The sequence below is a fragment of the Dromaius novaehollandiae genome, chromosome 14 (assembly GCF_036370855.1).
Source record: "Dromaius novaehollandiae isolate bDroNov1 chromosome 14, bDroNov1.hap1, whole genome shotgun sequence".
In the NCBI taxonomy this organism is placed as follows: Eukaryota; Metazoa; Chordata; class Aves; order Casuariiformes; family Dromaiidae; genus Dromaius; species Dromaius novaehollandiae.
The window spans coordinates 20,487,875-20,508,881 of record NC_088111.1 but is presented as its reverse complement, the minus strand read 5'-3'; the positions used below and the strand labels follow the sequence as shown (position 1 = coordinate 20,508,881).

At 51.7% G+C, this 21,007-nt stretch overlaps 1 protein-coding gene across 3 annotated transcripts in view; it reads left to right on the top strand.

Moving 5' to 3' along the window:
• Positions 1-17,084, top strand: part of NTN3 (netrin 3) — a 58,526-nt gene extending 41,442 nt beyond the window's left edge. The window contains exons 7-8 of one of the 3 annotated variants that reach the window (XR_010391681.1): positions 10,918-11,020; positions 12,682-12,752. Coding sequence is in view for 2 of the 3 variants with exons in the window: in XM_064520671.1 (XP_064376741.1) it covers positions 10,946-11,020; positions 12,682-13,010 (404 nt within the window). In the remaining variant the exon portion in view is untranslated. Of the gene's footprint in view, positions 1-10,917; positions 11,021-12,681 lie in introns of all 3 variants that reach the window. The other 2 variants (XM_064520671.1, XM_064520672.1) reach the window with 2 other exon arrangements.
• Positions 17,085-21,007: the final 3,923 nt, after the last annotated feature.

Below are 21,007 nucleotides of genomic sequence, written 5' to 3'. Positions count from 1 at the left end.
TCTCCCACTCATGCATGGGCTATGTAGGACTTGCCCCATCTAGGTCTGAAAAAGCTAAGGGTTTGGGTCTCAGATGGTCACCCCTGGCTCGTCTCTTAGCCACCATGCTGCAGGATGGTAGGATCACGAAATCACTAGGATCGGAGGATCACTATCACAGCTTCTGTGTGGAGCACTGTAGCATCCTTTCCTGCCTGGCAGGACCTGCCAGTGCTAATACTCTACTCTGGCATCTGGGTCCAGTGTAGCACTGAAGGAGAGTCTGCTGCTGCCATCCCTTCACACTAAGTGCAGCACATGGGAGAGAATCACTGCTGCAGAGGGCAGCTCCTTGAGTAAGCTTTAGGCTTTGCACATGTAAGGGAGCTATTTCTGATGTGAAAAGCTCTGCCATTAGACCTCCCCAAGAACAACCCCTTTTTATCCCCAGACTGGAGAGGCAAGAGTCTAATTTCCATGCAGTGTCCTGGATTTGCCTGAGCTCTTGTAGAAGCTGTAGCTCAGAGGCAGGCTGGATACCAGGATGCTTAGTGCAATGCAGATGCCTGGACTGATGGATTAGGTTCCCTCTTCCAGTGTGGCTTCTGCTGCCAGGGCCCCGCAGAAGTCCCCTCCGATCCCATCAATCTCTGACACAAAGCATGCCGATAGCACCACACAGTGGTGTGCCACTGGTCTCGGAGCCCAGAGAAGAGCCGAGCCGAGGCAGCAGCCAGCTTGCAGTGCCCTGGATGGCTCTGCAGGATGTGCCTGGGCAGATGCCACGGCAGACGGTAAAACAGCCTCTTTGCATGTCTCATCCCCAACCTCCTTTCTTTAATAGGCCATCTCTTCCTCTCCCAGACCTGTCTAATTCTGCCATCTAATCCATCTTCTTGTCATCTCTGTTTCTTATGTGATTATCGTCAGTGGTCAGAGTGGATGGGGTGTGCCAATGCTGGGCCAGCTCTTCAAAAGCACAAACATTTCTGTGCACAAGAAATAAAGCATAGCAGGACTTTTCTCTCCCTTGCTACTCTTTCTGGAGTCCCATTTCGACCCCATTAGCACCACAGTGTGGCTGTTCCTAGCAATTCCCTTGTGTATCCAGCTGTAGGGATCCTTCCTGGCTTGACCAGGACAGGCATGGAGAAATTAAGAGAAGAGGTCACTTTTCTTCTCAGGCCACTTTTTGCCCTGCTACCCTCAAGAGGTTGGTCCTTTCACACATCCCAGCATGAAAGACAAGAAATCCTATGCTGTTCTCGACTCTAGCCTATGGTACCGGTGGTCCCAAGAAGACACCTGAAAAATCTCCTGTGTCAGCTTCTCAGGGGCTTCCTGTGCCCTTATTTATTGAGGAGCTTCCCCCTGGCCCTGTTGAGGGTACATCCATGACAGGGAAAGCTGTGGACTCCTAGGAGACCCTGGTGCCCTGCATTCAGCCTTGCCTCCAACTCCTCTGTGTGTAGCCACCGCATGTAGAAATGGTGTGACATGCCAATAGCTATTTACCCCTTCCGAGGCTGACTCATGACCAGGGTCATATTCCTCAGCTTTTCGGGAATGTCTGTTAGCACACTTTGGTGGCTCCCCTCTCTTATCCTACCCCCTTGTATTTAGCTCTCTGCGATGAGCAGTATTTTAGCTTGGTTTCCTGTGGCTGTTGCATACATTCATGTGGCTGTGAGTGTGCTTAGTAACCGGGTCTGCAGGAGTTTGACGAAGAGGAGAGGTTTCAAAGCTACTGAGTTGCTACGAGAGAAATGTGTACTGATAGAGAGGGAGAGGAGGGAGGCTTTCTTAGTGATCGTGGAGGAGAAGGCTAATAGATAGACCTGCTTCATTAACTCAGCTCCTCGTGAAGCAGAGCTGGCAGACGTGCACGGAGGGATGCAGCATCGCTGCGTTTCTGTGGAAGGGCTCAGAGCAATGCACAGACCATACCCCACCTGGTGCAACCTGGCACAGCTCCTCTCCCTCTCCCAGGCCTGCACTGGCTTGCACAGTGGAGGTTCAGGCCCCTCTGTCCTATAGCAAGAAAGGAGGTATTATCAATATATGAATTTTATCCTGTGTCAGGCAGCTCTGAATGGATCTAACAGAGATTTGATTTCATGCTTTGGTTGTGGAATAGAGCCAGTCCTCTGTAAATCATGCATTTTGTACAGTGTAATGGGACAATAATAAGATTTGAGCTATCTGTGATGGTAATTCTGCTAGGGAGGCTGACCAGGACAGGGCAGCTTGCAGACTGACACCACCTCTGCTCTTACCCTGCCTCCTTTTGGGGATTGCAGTGCTCCTCCACATGCTCCTTCGTGGGTGACTACAACAAGGGAACAGAGGCTCAGCATTGTGGCCCATCTACCTGGGCCTGGAGTAGCTGGGAGACCCCAGCCCAGAGCCCCTGGTCCCTGTGGTGCTCCCAGTTTGGAGCTCTTGGAGTCAGCTGGAATCAGGGAGGGATGACAGGGCTGGATGGGACCCCCTTCCTGCTCTCTGGCACCCAGGGGACCTTTGAGGTCCCCTTTCCATCAGGGCTCTTGGCAAGCAGAGTGGGAGAGAGCTGAATGCGGGTGTTTGTCTTTCCTTTGGCTCTGGTTTGGACAAGAAGGCTTATGGGAAATTAATTCAAGACTATTCTCCAGTTCATTTTGAAACAGGAACTTTTTGCTTTTTGGCCATGAAGCTCCTAACTGGGAGCTGGGAACACCAAAGAAGGGGCTTTGGGAAAAGGGGGAGAAAAGGGGATTTGGAAGGTTTTATTGCAAACACAGAGCAACACATGGAGCAGAGCTAATCAAGGTGACTCCCCTTCAGTGCTTTATAAATAGGAACATTCTTAGAATTATGTCTGATATTTTCAGCTGCATAAAAATAAATGGCACTCAATGGAGACCCTGGTGTTTACTTTGTTTTAGTGAAGAAGGTCTCTCTTAAACTGCCTGTAGTTTTATCTGTGGGTTTGTTGTTTTAAGATTTCTGGCTTCTAGCTCAAACATCTTTAATGCAAAGTGGTTTGCCTTTGCTCAGAGTCTGCTCCAGGGGAGCACAGGACTCAGCTAGGGTCCTGCTCCTCTGGGACATGCTCCAGCATTCACATGATGAGCAGGGATCAAAAATGGGGCGGATATTCTTGCCTTGTGCAGCTCTGCCTAGGGGTTTCCCAGTCTCCTTATGCTGTTCCCCTAGAGCAGGGCTGTCTGCAGCATGCTGCGGCAGTGCTGCCTGCACCCTCTGCCCCGCTGCCTGCAGCCTGCTGCCCTGCTGCCTGCAGCCTGCTGCCTGAACCTGCTGCTCTGCTGCTTGCACCCTGCTACACTGCTGCCTGCACCCCTCTGCCTCTGCGCCTGCACCCTCCCGCATCCTCTGCCCCAGGGCTGGCGAGGGGAATGCTCTGAGGTCAGATCCTGACGGGGATCACAAAATAAGCAGGAGGGTCGGACCCCAGGGGAGCTGGGCCTGTCACAGCAGTATGGCTGTGCACCAGGACCGGGGGGACAAAAAGGATACACAGCAAGCCCCAGAATTAGCTGGAGATGGCAGAGAGGCTGGTGACAGAGGGGCAAAGGCTGGCAACGTGAGGCCCACAGGTCCAAAGGGGAAGCTCTCTAGGGTTTTGCCTCTCCCTGGCCGCCCCTGAAAGTGAGGCACTCACCCGAGGGGCTTCTGGCTGCTGGCCCTCAGGGGCTGGCCCCGGGCGCCCCGTCCTATGCCCAGCAGTCACCGGCTTTGCCATGCCATCACAACCCAGGCAAGCCTCAGAGCACCTTCTCCTCCTCTCTTCGGCATCTCCCTCCCTCCTTCGCCACCCGTTAATGCAGCGCCAGAGCCTTGCTGGGGTTGCAGCAGGTGCGCCTGGCTCTTCGAGGGTCCGGTAACAGGGTTTCATTGTGTGAAGCCCTCTGGTTTTCAGGTGTTCAGCTGCCCCTCCTCTCCCTGTCTGTCTCCCTCACCTCCCCCCTGGGGACCCTTTCCCTGGGTGAGTGGCGGCTTTTTGCTGACATTTACCATCCTCTCCCTTGGTCCAGCAGCTTTTCTCACTTCCTGGCTTTCTCCCGCCTCTCTGGGCCTTCGTGACCTTCAAGGTCCAGCTTTGATCTCTCTGCCCAAGTGGCAGACTAGCTCTGTAACAAAATGTCCCGGGCCTATTTTTTTGTGATTATTATTATTATTATTTTAAAATATTTCCACTTAGTGAAAGAAAAAATTCATGTTCCCCGTTAGCAGAATTAACAAAACTAGTGGAGTGCAAAACAGGGCTTTAGAGGAATTCAAAGTCAGCAGTAAAAGATTTGCAGCCATAACACCTAATTAAGTTACATCTCTCTTAAAACAAAATATTCTTTCTTTTTTCAAGGCAAGGAGAAGTAAACCAGATGTGCAGACTCACTGCCTCTCACACACGTCTCCCTCCCCCCACCCCGCATGAAGGCCAGTCCGTGCTGGCCCTTGGAAACCAGGGGTGCTCGCCCTGCACCGCTTGTCTCCACGCGTGCACCCTTATCCCGTGTGTACGTGGTGTCTCTTAGCATCTGCCTCCCTTCATCCCTCTTGCACACCAGCCCTCCTGGGCACTCACGTGTTGTCTCAGCCAGGCAGGCTCTTCCCTCTCCCCCACCAGCCTGTTGCTCCCACATGTGGTTCAGCAGCCGCTCGCACGTGGCAGGCGGTTGCACATGTTTGTACCAGGGACTGGTGCAAAACTAATGCTGGCAGGCCGCAATTCAGGCCCCTCTCCACCCACTCGTATGGCTCAGCTCGTGCACACACACATATACGCCCGTCCCCGTACACACTTGCTAACGCAAATGACAGCTATTTCCTTTCTGTGCCCACCTGGCTGCGTGCCCCAGTGCAGTCCCCTGCTGAGCACAGCACATTCACATCATTCCTGGGGGTGGTGAAAGCTCCAGGCTGGGCCGTGGAGCCCAGCTTAAGTGGAAAAAGCAGTTTAGGGCAGTGGAGGAGCAGGGAGGGGGCGAACCAGAGGGCGTGCATGCTGGAAGGAGAAAAAAGGGGGATTAGGGAGGCTGACTCTGGGAATGTGTCCGTGGAGAGGAGGGAGGGGTGCCGAAGGCAGCCATGCAGCAGAAGCAGGTCTGCTTCTAATCTGGTTTTTCCCTGTAGTTCAAGAAAGCTCTTGCGTGGTGACACAGGTAAGCAGCCCAGCCCAACTGCGAACGCAGAGAGCGAGGCGGCGGGGATGCACGTCGCTGCACGCTGCGCGCTGTGTGGGAGTGGGAGTGCGGCTGTGAGCGTGGGTGCCAGGTGCGCTTGTGTGGTTTCCTGTGGAGGACACTGACAACAGCCCTGCTTGTCCCTCCATGCCGTGCCTGGCATTTGTAGCCCTTCAGGTCCTTGCCACTGTGGGATTAGCCTGCACCAGTGTCTCGGTTTCCCCGAGACCCCTGCACCTGCTCTCACTTCCCCTCTCGCCCATGCCTCTGAGGAGGGCACCGCCTGCCTACCGCTCACCCGGGTGAAGGACGAGGCTGCTCTCGCCCCATTAAGAGGGACCGTGGAGCTGCATGAAGCGGTTTCTGGAGAACCCCAGCACAGCCGGTGATTAGGCTAGTGTATGTGATCGTAATGCGGTGGCCAAAATCCAAGTGTGTAAAGGGACTATGTACTACTGAGGGATGCGGCAGCGGTGGGGAAGGGGGGAAGAGAGCACGTCCAGGATGGCAGATGTGACAGAGCTGTGTCTCAGAGCGGGACCTCGCATGGGGAGGGCCCTTTCGTGTAGCAGGACGGGATGGAGATGTGTGTCAGGGCCAGGACTGCAGCATATCCTGGGGGAAACAGCACTGTCTCAGGCTGGGGGATACATATCCCAGGGAATGCAACTGCGCTTCGGGGCTGGCACTTTTGGGGGCTGCAGTGTTGATGGCCTGGGGACAGGTCCAGCAGGAGTACGGTAGATGGGAGATGGGAGCAGATGGGGGCTAGGTGGGAAGGGCGGCTGTGGGGGAGGCAGGCAGGTGCTTACCTGTGCATCCAGGATGAGAGCTGGGGAGTCATCGAGGCTTAACTTGATCTTCTTTCCAAATCCCCTTAGCAAGTATAACACCACATCCGGGAAGTTTAAAAGGGAGCTGGGAAGGTGGGGGAAATACTCTGGGAGCTGGCAACAGGGAGAGGCACTTGGGAAACAGCTTCTCTGATGGCTGTCCAACTTCTCCTGACGTTTTTATAGGGTTACCCTTCAGGATTGATAGCAAGCGCGTAGCTGAGCCTGGCTCACGGCACAGGCAAAGCCACTCCCTTGGCTCCCTCCCGGTGCCTGGCCACGGGAAGAGCCCTGCTTCCCATCTCCGGCCAGCCTCCCCTCTCCCTGCCAAGCCTTTCCTTTCACCGCATGCGAGGGCCTCGGCATCACCTCTGCAGCCCCAGCCCCGGAGCTGCGACCCATCGCTCAGCATCTCCTTGCCGCAGAGCAGACGTGGCCACTCAGCCTGGGGCAGCTCCCCAGAGCCAGGCACCATGCGGGGGTCACCAGCGTGGGAGGTTGGGGGGGCTTCTCCCACCCACCACTGCCCTGCCATCTGGGGGTTAAATCCCCAGGGACAGGGAGCTCGGCTGTGAGGTGGCTTGCAGCAGACCCAGGCAGGCCCTGCTTACCCCTTAGATGGTGTCTAAGCCCCAGCAGTGGGGAGGGAATGGTTTAATCCCTCGCAACCCTCACAAAGCTGCTTTCTACACTGCAGCAATACAAACCAACCCTGAGTGCATGGCAATGAAGGCCATGTGTTCAGAGGCAAGGAAGGGAAATAAATGCCTTGCGTCACTTGGGCTTTTTTTTTCTGTTTCTTACATAAATTGAGGCAGAAATTGATTTTATATTTGAGGAATGTTCCTCAGCACAAAGCTGAGGTTGAAAGTCCCCAAACTAATCCCAAATTGTTAATTCCAAACGCCATTTCTGGCTCTTCAGAATCACAGTTTTATTATGTTAATCATGAGCAGGAGCCCAGGGCAGTTATTGTTTTTCTTTCTTCTTTTCTTTCTTTCTTTTGTTAATGAACGATAGAGCGGAGGGCTGGCGGGGAGAGCAGTTTGGCAGAGGCTGCCCCTCCAGCCCCCTCACACCCCACTGCCTCGCTCCCCGTGGGCCCCGCGTGCTCGGGACCAGCCTGGCGTCGGCGTTGGTGTGCCAGCGGCACTGCAGCTGCCCCGGGCTGTCCTCTTGCCAGATGCTGCAATAAACCCAGGTTTGTGCCCTTTGGGCTAAAAAGCTACGTGCCATCGTCCTCTCCCGCATGAAATGCAGCTCGCCCCAGTGGCAGGGGCAGCTCCCTGCTGATGTGGGACCTGTGGCTGAGCCATAGCCGTTCCCAAATGGGGACAGGGTTTCCGCTCCCTGAGGCTCCCTCCTTTCGTTGCCTAGCCCTCCATTTGTGATGCTGGCTAACTTTTTTGGTGGCTTGGCTCACGAGCCTTGTTTCCAGCAGTGAGGTGGGCCCACAGGCCCATATGTTCCTACGTGTCCCTGTGAAAACGCAGCTTGGCTCAATCCACTCTGGCTGGATTTGTAGGAGCTGAGAGCAGCCCTATTGGGATTTTTTCTTTAGACCCCTAAAAACATGGCCCACTTTGAAGATTTTGCCCACAGTCACCCAGGTCATGCTGCTCCCCTCTGGTTCCTGCTCCTGCAGCCACCTCTTGTGTCTGCAGCCCTGGCAGAGGCTGTCCCCAGCCCTCGCTCTGTGTCCCCCCAGCTTGAATGCCTGGGCCAGACCATACATGAGGAGCCTGGGACAGAGCAGAGCTCTTGGGTTGGGACACTGGTGAAACTTTGGGCAGTCTTTCGAGCTACAAGAATACTGCTGTTATTAATTTCTGATTGTCCTCCTTTTTTCTCCCTTTTGCCCTGAAACCCTTCTAGTTTCTTCAAGAGAAATCACTCCAATTCCGGAAAGGTGTTTTCTGACCCTGCAGATCACTTTACAGCTTGTGGCACTTAAAAATCATTCTTATACAAAAAGGCTCAGCTTTATGGGCAGCTCTGCGGGGTTCAATCCCTGGCAGTGCTCTTCAGCTTTAACTCCTGCCTTGCCAAAGGTCCCTCCTGCCGCTAGGTCTGCCTTGTCCCTGCTGCTGCTCCCCGGGGAGCCGCCAGCAGCCCTGCCCGCAGCCTGCCTGGTCCCCTCCGCACCTCCCAGCACAGGCACACTCATGCTGTCCTGACCTTCACCAAAGGCTTGCACTGGGGTCAGCACCCTGGCAGGACCCTGCAACAAGGGAGATGCCCGGGAGGGAAGGACCAGGGATGGCATGGCCTGGAGGGTGCCATGGCCTGGGCACACGGACAGCCTCCTCCCGCACTCCTTGGGAAAGAAGAGGGCAATTCCCCTCCTGTCTCCTGTGGACTTGTGAAGAAAGCAGCACATTTGGGTGCCAGAACTTGGCTGGGGGCAATCAGGGGAGTAGCTTTGCTTGGCCAGGGTGCCCCGGGGCCATGCTGGAACTGCTGACACGAGTTCTGCCAGCCTCAGACACTTCCCAGGCAACAGGGGGGAAATACAGCCTTTGCCTCTGGACTGCTCAGGCCTGGGTTTTTACTTTTAAGAGCCCTGGATCTGTCCTGTAAGTAGAGGCGTGGCTGTCATGTGCGTGGGCCATACTCAAAGCAGAACTGGGTACTTAAGATGCACTCAGGAGCTACCACCACAGTGTTTAAAATCCAGTGATTCAGGCAGCCAACAGCCCAGCAGTGCCAAGCCCTGCTTCTGCACTGCCAGCAGGACAGGATGGCCTGACACAACCCCCGCATCATGTCCATGCCCATCTGCAACTACCACCACCATCCCCTCGGCCCTGGGAGGGGAGCGGGGATGTGGCAGCAGGTACCCAGCAGTGTGAGCCCGCGTGGCTGGGCAGCGAGGCAGCGACACCACCACTCAGCAGGGAGGGCTGAGCTGAGGAGCAGGGCTCACCCCCCCTGCCCAGGAATTAGCTTCGTGCTGAGCCGTTTCTATCAATGACAAATTTGGAACAGGCGTCACAAAGTCCCCGATAAAATGGAGTCAGGCAGAAAAGGAGAAAACAGGAGAGTCCAGGACGAGTTTGCGTTTCTGGGTTTCTTTCTTTTTTCTTTTTTCTTCCTCCTCTTGGCACAGGGCAGCTATTATTCCCCTCTCTTTCCCCAAACCTTCATTCCCTTCCTCCATCCCCCTGCCTCCATCCCAAATGATCTCTGTGGCAACCCACAAACAAAGACAACTTCAGTGACTGCTTGCTCTGTCTCGGGGGAAGTGGAGTCAGCTCTGCCAAGCCGGACAGAGAACCTGAGTGATGGAAAGAAAGGAAGAAAGATGGGCTTAGAAAAACATGCCATTTGGAAAGAGACAAATTGAGATTTCAAAAGAAGATGGCAGGGGCAAAGAAAGGAAGAGAACTGGGCTGCTTCAGGCAATTGTTGGGATCAAAGCCTTTGGGGAGAAGGAAAGAGGCATTCCAGGCCTGCCCTCACTCTGCTTGAGATGCAAATCTGGAGCCTTTAGAAATGCATAGGGAAAAAAAAACCCTTGAGGACATGAGCTTTTCCCTGGGGGTGGAGGCCAGGAGCCTGAGGGAAGTCTGGCAGAGATGCTGCAGGCCCAGGGATGCTGCATGCCCACAGAGGGCAGCATGGTGACCTTTTCTGCCATCCTCGCGGTCAGTGTGAGCAGGGTGATGCTCAGACAGTTGAGAGAGACCTGTATTGCAGGAGAGCTTCTTTCCGAGTCTGCCTGCTCCTCCAGGGCCCAGAATCATCTACTCCAGCTTTGGTACCCTATTGAGGAGCGTATCTTTGGAGGGCTTGCCCCAAGGGAGAAGTTCCTTGCTCCCCTGGACCCTGAGGACTGAACTGCCCCTGAAAAGTATGAGTCTGAGGGTGGCCATGCCTCCCACCTCAGCCCCTTATCGGAAGTGACTTGAGATATGTTTATATCTAACTCCTTGCCTTTGGTCTGGATTCAGACCTTCCTTTGGGTCTTTTGCCCAGAGTCTCGATCGTAGGGTTGATGCTGAGTCCTCTGTTTCCTTCATCTCCCATGTTTGCAGGGCTGCAGCTTTCCTTTTGCCTTTCCTTTGCCATGCTCTTGTGTGATCTTCCTCTTGGTCTCCACTGCCTAATCTGTCCAGAGTGAGACCCCTCAGATTCCTGCAGCCCTCACCATGGAGGGCATCCCCATCAGCAGCCCATTTCTTGGGCCAGACTACCCTTTGGGCTCTGACACCATTCAAAACCATTGTGCTGCTTCGGGGTGAATTTGGCACAATGGATTTTCCAGCTCCATGGGACTTCCTTACATCCAGCCTGTAGGGCCTGCAGTAAACCAGAAAAAAGAAGTGAATTTGTCAGGGTGAGACAACAGTGCCCCAGCTGGGGATGTGGGTCCCACTCTCTCTCAGCTGCTGGAGTACCAACCACCCTCTGTCATCCTGGGGATGGAGCAAGCAGGGCACTTCTTGGCCCTGCAGGAACATTTACCTGCATTTCTCCCCATTCATCTCCTTCTGAGTCCCAAAGAAGGATCCTCAGGCTCTCTCTGCCATTCTTGTTGTGATTTATCCAGCAGACTCCCTAGGAGACCATTAAGATCTGCTCAATACAGGAGCAGATGCAGCTTGCCTGATGAGCCCAAAACTGCTGCCACTTAGTTTCTCTTCTTAGCTGCAGTTTGAGGGTTCACAGCATGGCCAATCCACAATTAATGTGAGCTGCCAGGGATCTGCTGAAGTCGAAGGAACTGCATCAATTCATAACAGTTAAGGTTTTGGCTCAGAAGCCTCCTGGAGGGCATTCAGATTCGGTGTATATACCATCTTCTGCAGGAGCTGGGTTTTACTGGTCTCTCCTCCACCATATCTACCCACCCCGTCCCCCTCCTTCCCCTTCTGGTTGGAACAGGACTGTACTTACAATGCTTGCTTCAAATCATTCAGGATTCAGCCCTTTCTTCCTTCTCTGCAGACTGTGACTCGTACTGCAAACCAGCCAAAGGCAACTACAAGATTAATATGAAAAAGTACTGCAAGAAGGACTATGGTAAGGACTTTCTTCCTTACTAGATCAAGCTCAACTTTGTTGAGGAGGGAGTTCTGGGGCCAAGGGCCAGCTTCAGTCTGACCGTGGCTGGGTGAGATGAAGGTCTCCATGGGCACATGCCTTTGGCCATTGACAGCTCCCAGGGCCAGACGAGCACACCAGGACCCCCAGCTCCCTGCCCCAGACACAGGCCCAGCCTTTTGGCATTCTCCGATGACCTTCCACGCTCACAGTGGCCTCAGCCCCACTCCCCGTGGGCTCTGGGCTGCAGTGTCCCTAGGACAATGTTTCTGTCCCAGGTCAGTGCTGCGTGTTAGGAACGAGAGTGCTTCTCTTCAGGGGACCTGAATGGGAGGCCAAGGCACCCCGCAGAGGGGTGTTGCTCCAGACATCTGGTCTGCATGTGCTGGCAGGGAGATAGGTCCTCCATTCCCAAGTAGATGCTTTTTCTTCCCTGCAGGGGATTTCCTACTGGATTTCCCAGCCACATGGGGCTTACCAAAAGAGCAGTCAGCCCTGTCAGTTCCCCCTCAGTCACCAAGCCCGCCTCTGCTTGCAGGCTGCTTGCAGGTGGAGGTGCCAAGGGTAGCTAAGCCATCACTGTCCTTACTGTGCCAGCCATCCACCATCAGGGGGGAATGGCACTCCTCAGGGCTGTCAGTCCAGTCCCATCCACCAGCACAAAGTTCAGGAAAAAAATAAAATATCTTGAAAAAAAACCAAAACAAAAACAAAATGAAGATCCTGCATCCTCTCTCCTTCCCCATCTCTCTCCTTGCCTGCCAAATATGTTAAAATGAATATTTCATTCATATGGCTGTTTTCTGGAAGGTCGAAAGAACCTATGTCAATCACCACTGAGAATGGGGCTCAGGAGATAGCAACTGTTTGTTGTGATTTGCCCTGACACGAGAGCATTGTGGAGAATTGTGAAGCCTCCTACAACTGGTGAAGGGGTTGCAATTTGTCTTCCACAGGAACCATCTACTCTGACAGAAAGGATGGTTTAGGGCAAGGGAGCAGTAGGAAATGGCTGCCTCTGAGCAGGGTCCCAGCGGGGGAGAGGAAGAGGTGTCTAGAAGGAATACGAGTGCTGGGGTGAGAAGGGTACAGCTCTCCAAAATATTTTGCCGTCTGTTCAGCCAGCACCACCTTGGTTTCTCCATGCTTCTGGTGGGAGGGCACCCCATGGCTTGTGCGGACCATGCCCCTTCATGCTGCCCTCTTCCCCAGGCATCCTGGGAGTGGGCGGTGCGGGACAAGGGACACTCGGAGTAGGGAGGAAAGCTACTCTCAGGGTGTTCAGCACCCAGTATACCTTAAACAGAAGAACATTTGTTCTCATCAAAAAGCTCCTTTTAACCCTCCTCTCTACCAAAAGATAAAACATTTGGAAAGAAAAATGTCTGCTTCCTGATGATATGGTGAGGAGCAATGATCCCAAGCTCTCTGAATCAGCCTTCCCAGAAGGTGCAGTGGAGCAAGACAGATGGGGCTCTTAAGGGATCAGCAGTTCTCATCCTGGAGCAGGAACAATCAAGTACCTGATGAAGCAAGGCAATCTGTCTGTCACCAGAACTTTCCCGAGGGAGCAAGGCAAAGCGTCTCCCCATCAACTGCACCCTCAGTCATTTTATCTCTCTCTCTTTCTTTTCCCTTAGTGGTCCAAGTGAACATCTTAGAAATGGAGACAGTGGCCAACTGGGCGAAGTTCACCATCAATATCCTCTCTGTCTACAAGTGCCGTGACGAGCGGGTCAAGCGCGGCGACAATTTCCTGTGGATTCACATGAAAGACCTGTCCTGCAAGTGTCCCAAGATCCAGATCAGCAAGAAGTACTTGGTCATGGGGATCAGTGAAAACTCCACTGATCGGCCAGGACTGATGGCTGATAAGAATAGCCTGGTCATTCAGTGGAGGGATGCTTGGACTCGTCGCCTTCGGAAACTGCAACGGCGAGAGAAGAAAGGGAAGTGCGTGAAACCATGAGGAGTTTCATATCTGTCCCTTACCTAAGCCCTCCACCCTGCCTGTGCGCACTGCCTAGACTGCTCCCAGAGACTCTGTATATATACATAGTATGAACGGACTCTTCTGTCTATAGTGTATATTTTGGCAATGATTTTCCTTTTGTGTGTGTATGCATGTGTGAGTGTGCGTGTGGGTCTTTTTCTCTTAATGTGTATTAAAAATAATGCAGTAATGACAAACCTTTAATGAGGAGCAAAGTGGAGAGAGATCCTCTTGGTGCCTGTTGCCTGAAGGATCTCAAAGGGGGTTGGTTTCCTGCTCCAGATATGCAGTTCATAGCTCTCATTTCCTAGTCTTTTTTTTGCTCTTCAACAAAATCTTTTTTTTCTGCCCGGTGTTGATGTCTGAGTTGACAGCTCTCCTTTTCCAGCATCCAGGGCCTGCCTCTTCAATACTCTCTGAAAGTGGGCTGTCATTAGCTCTCTATGCCCTTGTTTCTTGCCCAATAGAAATATGAGGTCAGATTCTTCTCTTCATCCCAGTGTACATGTGGACTAGCTCAATGAAAGCCAGCCAGTACTGGCGAGAGATCGGCCCCAGGAGCTCCACTAGGAAGAACCAAATGAACTTCTGCACAACTTGATCCACTGGTGTCCTCAGTTTTACATGGACCCCATGCCCTAGCCGGGGGTAGAACCACTGTGCTGCTGAAGAATCGTGGTGAGGAGTCAGGCCCTGGTGACCGGGTTGGTGACCACTGCCAAGCAGAGGTGTGTTCCCCAGGGAGAAAGGGGCAGACTCCACAATCTCCCTGGCCATTACCTCTCCTAGTGTGTGACCCACATGACCCAACAGGAGGACCTGGAGACACCCTTTTTGCACTCACATCTCCATAAAGGCTATTGTCTGCCCTGCCAGTACCCAGGACCTGGGGCAGTGTGGAGAGGCTGACCTAAGCAATCTTGTACTATCTTGCATGTAGGTAGGCCTATGTCCTCAGCTGGTACTGACTAGCATAATTCCATTGATTTCTGTTGAACTGATACCCGGTGACTGTCTGGCTTGATGGGCATCATTCAGAGCTGGCACGACTCCATGCTTTCCTGGAAAGTATTGCTGTGGCCAGGGTTGCCTTAGGAGGTACACAAGGCAGAGTTGGCAGGAAGAGAGAAGAATTTTCATCAACCAGCCTGTGTAGGCATTTTCTTTTGTTTTTTCTTGTAGTGTATTAGCCTCCAGCTCAAACAGACAACATCAGTATCATCCCATGTTGAGGTAGTGGCAGTCTTAGCATAAGAGATATGAGTAGAAATAAGAGCTGATATGATAAAAGCTATTTCTTTCCCTACAAAACTTGCCTTTCTTAGGAACATCGAATGGCTTGATGAGGTATTGTAGCCTACCCTACAGTCTTCCAGTTCATTAGGATGATGGCTTTGCCTGCTGATCCAGTGACAGCCTGCACACACTCCCCATCCCATGGGTGGCCTGGTGCTTCTAGGTCCAGGATGGTAGGGCTGGGTGGTGCTGTAGTCTGCAATTGAAGAGACTGGCAGAGTACTGTGGTGATTCAGGACAGGGGAGTTTGGGCAGTGAGGATCTAGGCACAGGGTAATGTCTGTGTGGACATGCAGATGTCCCAGGCAAGAATTCAGTGTGTTGGTGGAGTTGCTTGAGGTGCTGGAAGTGGCTTCTCGGAGATGCATGCAGCCAGGAGTGCCACCTTTCAGGCCCCCTGAATGCTGGAGTGCTTTCATAGGGCATGGGAAGAGCTGGGGGGAGGCCAGAAGCAGAGCAGCAAAAGGTGTGTGGGATTGAGGCTGAGGTGTGACTGAGATGGTTTGCATGAGTTGCTCTGATGCCATGCTCCTGGCAGAGAACATCCGTCCCTGTTTCAGTTGACCTGAGGGGAGTGATACTTCTTGTTCCAGTTGTGATGGGCCATCAGCCTCTGCCACAAGATGGCCCTTGAACCACATGGGTCATCCATCCTTCCTTTTCCTTCCACTGCTGCTTGCACCCAGGAGTCCTAGAATCAGTGCTGCTGGCATTGCCCTGAGCTCACTTGCTCTCCAGTGTACCCAGCAGTTGTAACTCAGAAGTCAGTGGTGGATTAGTCTTCAGTTGGTAGATAATGTAAAGCAAGGTGCCTGCCCCATCTCATGCTTAGATGGGACTTGCATTAAGGTCATCCACATGGCCTCAGTGCTGGGGGCTGCTCAGCATTGCCCTGCTGGATGATAGTGTCTCGCCAGCTCTTCTCAGTGACTGAAGCCCAAGGAAGAGCAGAAATGGTACTATTCCTTTACAGACACAGGTGCTCAGAGGGCAGGGCTGCAGAAGACACATGCTTTCTGCAAGCAGATACAGCCTTTGGGAGAGACATAAAGTGTCTGTGGGCCCCGAACACCACTCTTCACAGCTTGCTAGGGCAAGAGGCTCCCAGGTTCCTCTGGCAGCTGATTCCTTTTCACTTGGAAGCTTGGTACCTAAAACACTTTGAGGACTTAGGTGTTAGTTGCTGTACTTGATTTCACAGAATCACAAAATGGTTGAGGTTGGAAGGGACTTTTAAAATTCATCTAGTCCAACTGAGATTTATCCTCCCCCCTTGTTTCCAGCTCTGCTGCCTCAAGCTGGGAGTGGAGATGAAGAGGGATGTCTCCCAGCTGGTGTCTTTTAGTACAAATGCTTGTTCTGTGAGGTGTGTCTGTACTAGCACTGAGATCAGAGATGCCCAGAGAGGATGACCAAGTACCCTGTGGGCTGCCACTGAGAAGAGGAGCTTCCCCTCTTTGGGTAAAGAAAGTCTTAGAAATCCTGGCCAAAGGAATGGAACAGGCCACCTCAGTTAAAGCTGTTGCCTGGAAGATGTTTTCCTGCCTTTCCTCTGCTTGTGTCACTCCAAAAGCCAAAGCAAAAATTCATCTTATTTTTTCCTCTTACTTTGCCTTGATGGACTGACTCATGAGCTCTTCCCACCAGGTGAGTTCACTGGAAGCTGCTTAGGTTGTCCATGAAAGGGCACCAGCCTTTTCCTGGTGCAGCTGTCTAGAAATTCCCTGTGGGGTCAAGGGCTGGGCTGCTGCAGAGCTATGTGCTGGGGGTGAAAAGAGCAGTGATGTGAGCATCCCATGGATGTGCAGAAGCACTGCTGGCCCCTCTCTGCAGCTCAGGGCAGGGCTACTGCAAAGGCCCTCTCAGCACAGACACAACAGCAGGCAGAATTCAGGGAGCTGCAAAACTACAGGCTGCTTTTTCCCCTGTGACATCCCTACAGGCAATGCTGCCAGGAGTTGCTGACTGACTCTCATAACCATGCTTTTCATGCCTCATTTGCCATTTGAGCAGCTCTCTGGAGAAAAGCGGTGTTTGTGTGGACAAGGCTAGTGGGCTAGTGACATACAGCCTAGCATCTCATCCCACCTGTGTGCTTGCCTTGCACTGGCCCCTGTGCCTGAGCAAACTGGCACTGCTGTAACTCTCTTCTGTCAGCGTTAAGCTGAAGCCAGGTGCCGAATGCAACTGAAGCCATCCCCAGATGCAGGAGGGACAAAACCAGCCAGGGAACCCAGCCTGAAAAGCTATGCCTTAAGCCTGTTGCACATGTAGGCTCAGTGGGTGTTTTGGGAGAAGCAATGCCTTCCAGGGGATTTAGATGCAGAGCTGCTTGAAGATGCATATTTAAACTGCCACATACAGCCACATGCCTTTGGTCTTCTTTTTCTGTTTACTTTATAATTTAATGTATGATCAGACGGGGCAGATCCAGGATGCTGGTGGAAGCCTTTGTGAGGCCCCTGTGTGCCCCTGCAGATCTGAGGGTTGGCGATTCTGTGCTCTTGGGGCTACCCCAGGCCTGGCTGCTGAGACCTGTGTCATGTAAATACCATCCCAAGGGTGCCCATGTAGAGGCACCAGGGCCCTGCAATGTGGAGGCTATAGGAAGCCTCTGTGAAATCTTTGTTGAATATGTAAAAAGAAAAGGCAGTGAATGTTATGGACCGTTATGTAACATATATAAGATACATATGTTTTGGGGTTTTATTATTATTTTATTATTATTTTTAATAACACAAATCTAGTAAGTACCGCCTGCCTAATTCTGTGTTTTCTTTGCATGCGCATGCAGTTTGCCTGTGGTCTGAGAAGTCAAGAGCTTTGTGGCTCCTCCATCTCATTGCCCCCAGCAATGTGGGTTGGGGCTTTGCCAGCTCACAGGTTTTCACAAGTCTTTCACACCTTTATTTCTTGACTGAAGTGGGCCAAGGGGTTTAGGAGCCCCAGGGATGCTGTAGAGCCAGCTCTGAGCACTGCCTGATGCACCAGGAAGCTTTCCAGTGGAAATTTATGGCAGAGACACAGGCTGTGGCATTGGTGGCCACTCCTCGTCCTCTGTGCCCCATAGACTTTTCTCTGTGTTTGTCCAAGTGTCTGGGCAGACATGACAGCATTACCTCCGAGCATGGCAAGCGGTGGGCATGGCTCCTTCAGCTCACTGGCCAGTCTTGGCACAGCAGAGACTATGGACCTCAGAAAGGTCCTCCATCTCTCCAGGACTGGGCCACCCACCACTGAGGGGAGGGCAGCCCACGATAGGCTTATTTATTCTCATGGGATTCATCAGGCAACTGGGGAGCCCTCCCCAACCCCCCATCTGCCTCCACTTCTCTAGCACCTCAAGCACCTCGAATTACTCGAAACCTGTAGGGTATTTCATCCGTGGAGGTTAAACAGCTAGAAAAAACCTGCTTTCAGCTTAAGTCTTTGGAAGGTTTCATACACTGTTCTGTCTTCCCATCATAACTTTTATTGCAAGAGTTATAATTGAACAAAGCAGGATTACTAATGACATTATTTGCTGTTTATTTTATTTAGGTATTGTTTTTATATAGTTATTAATGGTTTACGTAATTATTTTATTGCTATTCATAATACTAATATTTAAACAAAACCACAATTAAAACAAAGAGCAATCAAGCCAAATTTCCAGTAGGTTTTAACTTCTTTCAAAGACAGTTTCAGGGAGGAAAAAAGGATAATTAGCAGTCAAGCAAGAAATTGCCTTCTTGCCACTGCTGGTGCAATTGGAGGCTGTTTCATGCAAGCTCTGGCAGGCTGAAGCTGTACTGGGGGCATTTCCATGTCTGCCTGCATCCGTGTAACCCCAGCAGTGCTGTACAATGCATGCTGCTGCCCAGAACAGGTCCCCAGAAGGTGCCAGGGAGACTTATCACCCAGACCACCCAATGGACACAAGAACAGCTCTGAAGAATTAATTGTAGGAAAAACCCACCCTCTCAGCTTGACTTATTAACCCTCCTGCACTGCATGGCCGCAGCTCTTTCAAACAGATACCATCTTGTTTGGCGGTGGGGATTTCTTGCCACCGCGGAGTGCTGCCAGGGTCAGTGGGTGACACTGCAGTCAGGCGGGCTTCAGTAGCAGCAGGGGACACCCTGGTGTCCTTGTGCCCAGGGCCAGCAGCTGTAGGACTGCAAGCACCGTGGCTCCGCAAGGGCCAGAGGTACCACAGTGCAAACATTCCTTGCTACAATAAAGGCACATAGTTTCTAAAACAAACTCTTAAAGAAAAAGAAAATTATTACAGTAAAATAGCTGCAAATACTCCGGTATACTCCAGTACACTCTAGACCAAAGACTTAGCTAACACAGCAACAGCAGTTCTTTGAAATCAGGTATATGCTTAGAAAGGTCTCGCTGAGACAAGCCCCTCTGGGCACTCATTTTCCCTCATGGGAAATGCCAAAACAACTAAGCACCTTCTGCAGGAATGTTTTTTTAAACAGACCTTTTGGGCTTCCCATAATATTCTTCAGTTAGCTGGGGCAAAATATCTCCAATTGAAAGTACAACTGGAAGAGAGGTCAACTTTGCAAACTTCCCCTTGCTTTGGGACTGAATTTTGCAGCTGGTTGAAATTTTTCTCATTTCAAAATGCTGATAGACGTTTTTATGGAAACCCAGAATTTGGCCAAGGAAAGAAGCAAATGCAGGAATGCTACAGAAAATTTGATGCTCTTTTTCCATGTTTTCCAGCCAGCTCCAGTCACAAGAGACCTCTAGAGTCTGGACAGCTGAACCCCAACCCTAGCATACAAACAGATGGATGGATGGACAGACGGATGGATACAGAGATTATTTCCCATTACTTTGTTCTTGGTAACCTGAAGACCATATACATACAAATGGTTCTGAATCCTCTAAGGAAACACTTCCCTTGGATTAAGAAATGACGACTTCAGTAAAGCAAAAGGAATTGCGTTTTGCTCAGCTAAAGGAGCACGTTTCAGTTTGGGGCTCTGGGAACACAACATTTGGTGAGGTGTTGGGCCTCTAAGTAGGGGCAAGACCATGCTCGGCCCCTTTCCCTGCCTTGTCATGACTTGGCATGGTCCCCTTGCTGTCATTGCTCCCTCCATGCTTTCTGGCATATAGAGCAATTTCTTCTCTCCCTTCTGCGATACAGATCTGTCTGGGTCTTGGAAATGACTCCTGCCCTCTGAGAGGAGTGATGATGGCATTTTCATGCATCTGTTGCTAGTAACATGAAAGAATGGTGCTTTTTATCCTGCAGACTTGTTGCATTGGGGAATGGTGGCCTGCTGCTATCTTTCAGGCACAGTGACTTTCCACCCACCCCATTCATTGCTAAAGAGTGTCCTGTGCTGAGAAATGCCTTCTCGTCTTGGCAGTCCCAGGGGATAGTCTGGAAAGGAAACAGAGTACACAACAGTGGGTGTAGCCCTATGGCAAAGACTAGTTCTGGTGCTATGAGGAACTGAGGCTCTGCACTCTTCTCTAGTGGCTAGGAATCCCCATCTCCTCCATCCACTTCAATATGATGGAAAGATTTCAAGTGAGGGGTATTGTGGCACGAGGAGAGAGGAGCCCCTCCAGGATGGCTGAGAGTCCCCCAGCCAAAACCAGCTACAGCCCACCTGCTGAGTCTGCTAGCCATGTTCTGCTCCCCATTCCCTTTTTCCTTCTCCCAGTGAGAATCATTCATGTAGACAACTGACTTTCAGGTCACACAGAATGCCAAGTTTCTTTTCTTCCTCCTTCCCTTGCTTGGCTCTTGCACCCCACAGATCTGGCTGGGTCATATGCTGAACATGTCTCTTCTCAAACACAGAAAGAAAAGCAAATTACAGAAAAGAGAAACCCAACAGAATGAGTGGCAGGTGAGAAATGAGGTGACCACTCAAGACAATGCTGAAAGTGGGCTTGGAAGTATTCTTCCATTTTGTTTTCAGGGGGTGGATTTCCTGCTGCATGTGGGGAGTGTATGTATGTGGGCATGCGTGTGTTGTAAGCACCAGAGTTATTGGCCTGGATTTTCCCTGATGAACAGTTACCAGATCTGCTTTGTTGCTTGTGCTGAGCTGGCCATGGAGCACTGGGGCTGCTGGATGGCTTTGAGTGGCAACCAAATGTGGCTCACAGCAGAACAGGGTCTGGAAGAGCAAAACAAGCATGGGTTCTGCTCAGATGAACACCAATGGGCTCTTGGTGCTGCAAGATTTCATCTACCATCCCCTTACCTCAGCACTTTATTTTACTTGGTGCTTTACAACCCTCACAAGCCTTATTAACCTCCTTAATTTTGGTTCCTGAGCAAATCTCTGCCCTTGCAATTCTCGGCGCTCCTCCCAGTGAGCGAGCCAATGTAGCAGCCCCTCCTCTGCCTTGCCAAACCCAAATGTGGTGCCTCTGGCCATGACCATGGCCACCTAGGACTCCTGCCAAAGACGCCTTTTGTTCAGTGCACGATGTACCTTGTTCCAGGCGGTTGATGACCTTCCTCATGGCCACTTGGGAAGACCTTCATTGAAATGTAGAGGTTGAACTATTCCAGTCTTCTTGTTGCAAAGGTTTTGGGATAAATGGAGAGAATTATTCTTCAGAATGCTAGTGTACTGTTACAGGTGTTCAGGGCATTTACTACCCCAGAGTTAATCACAATGTCATTCATTCATTTGTTCATTCATTCG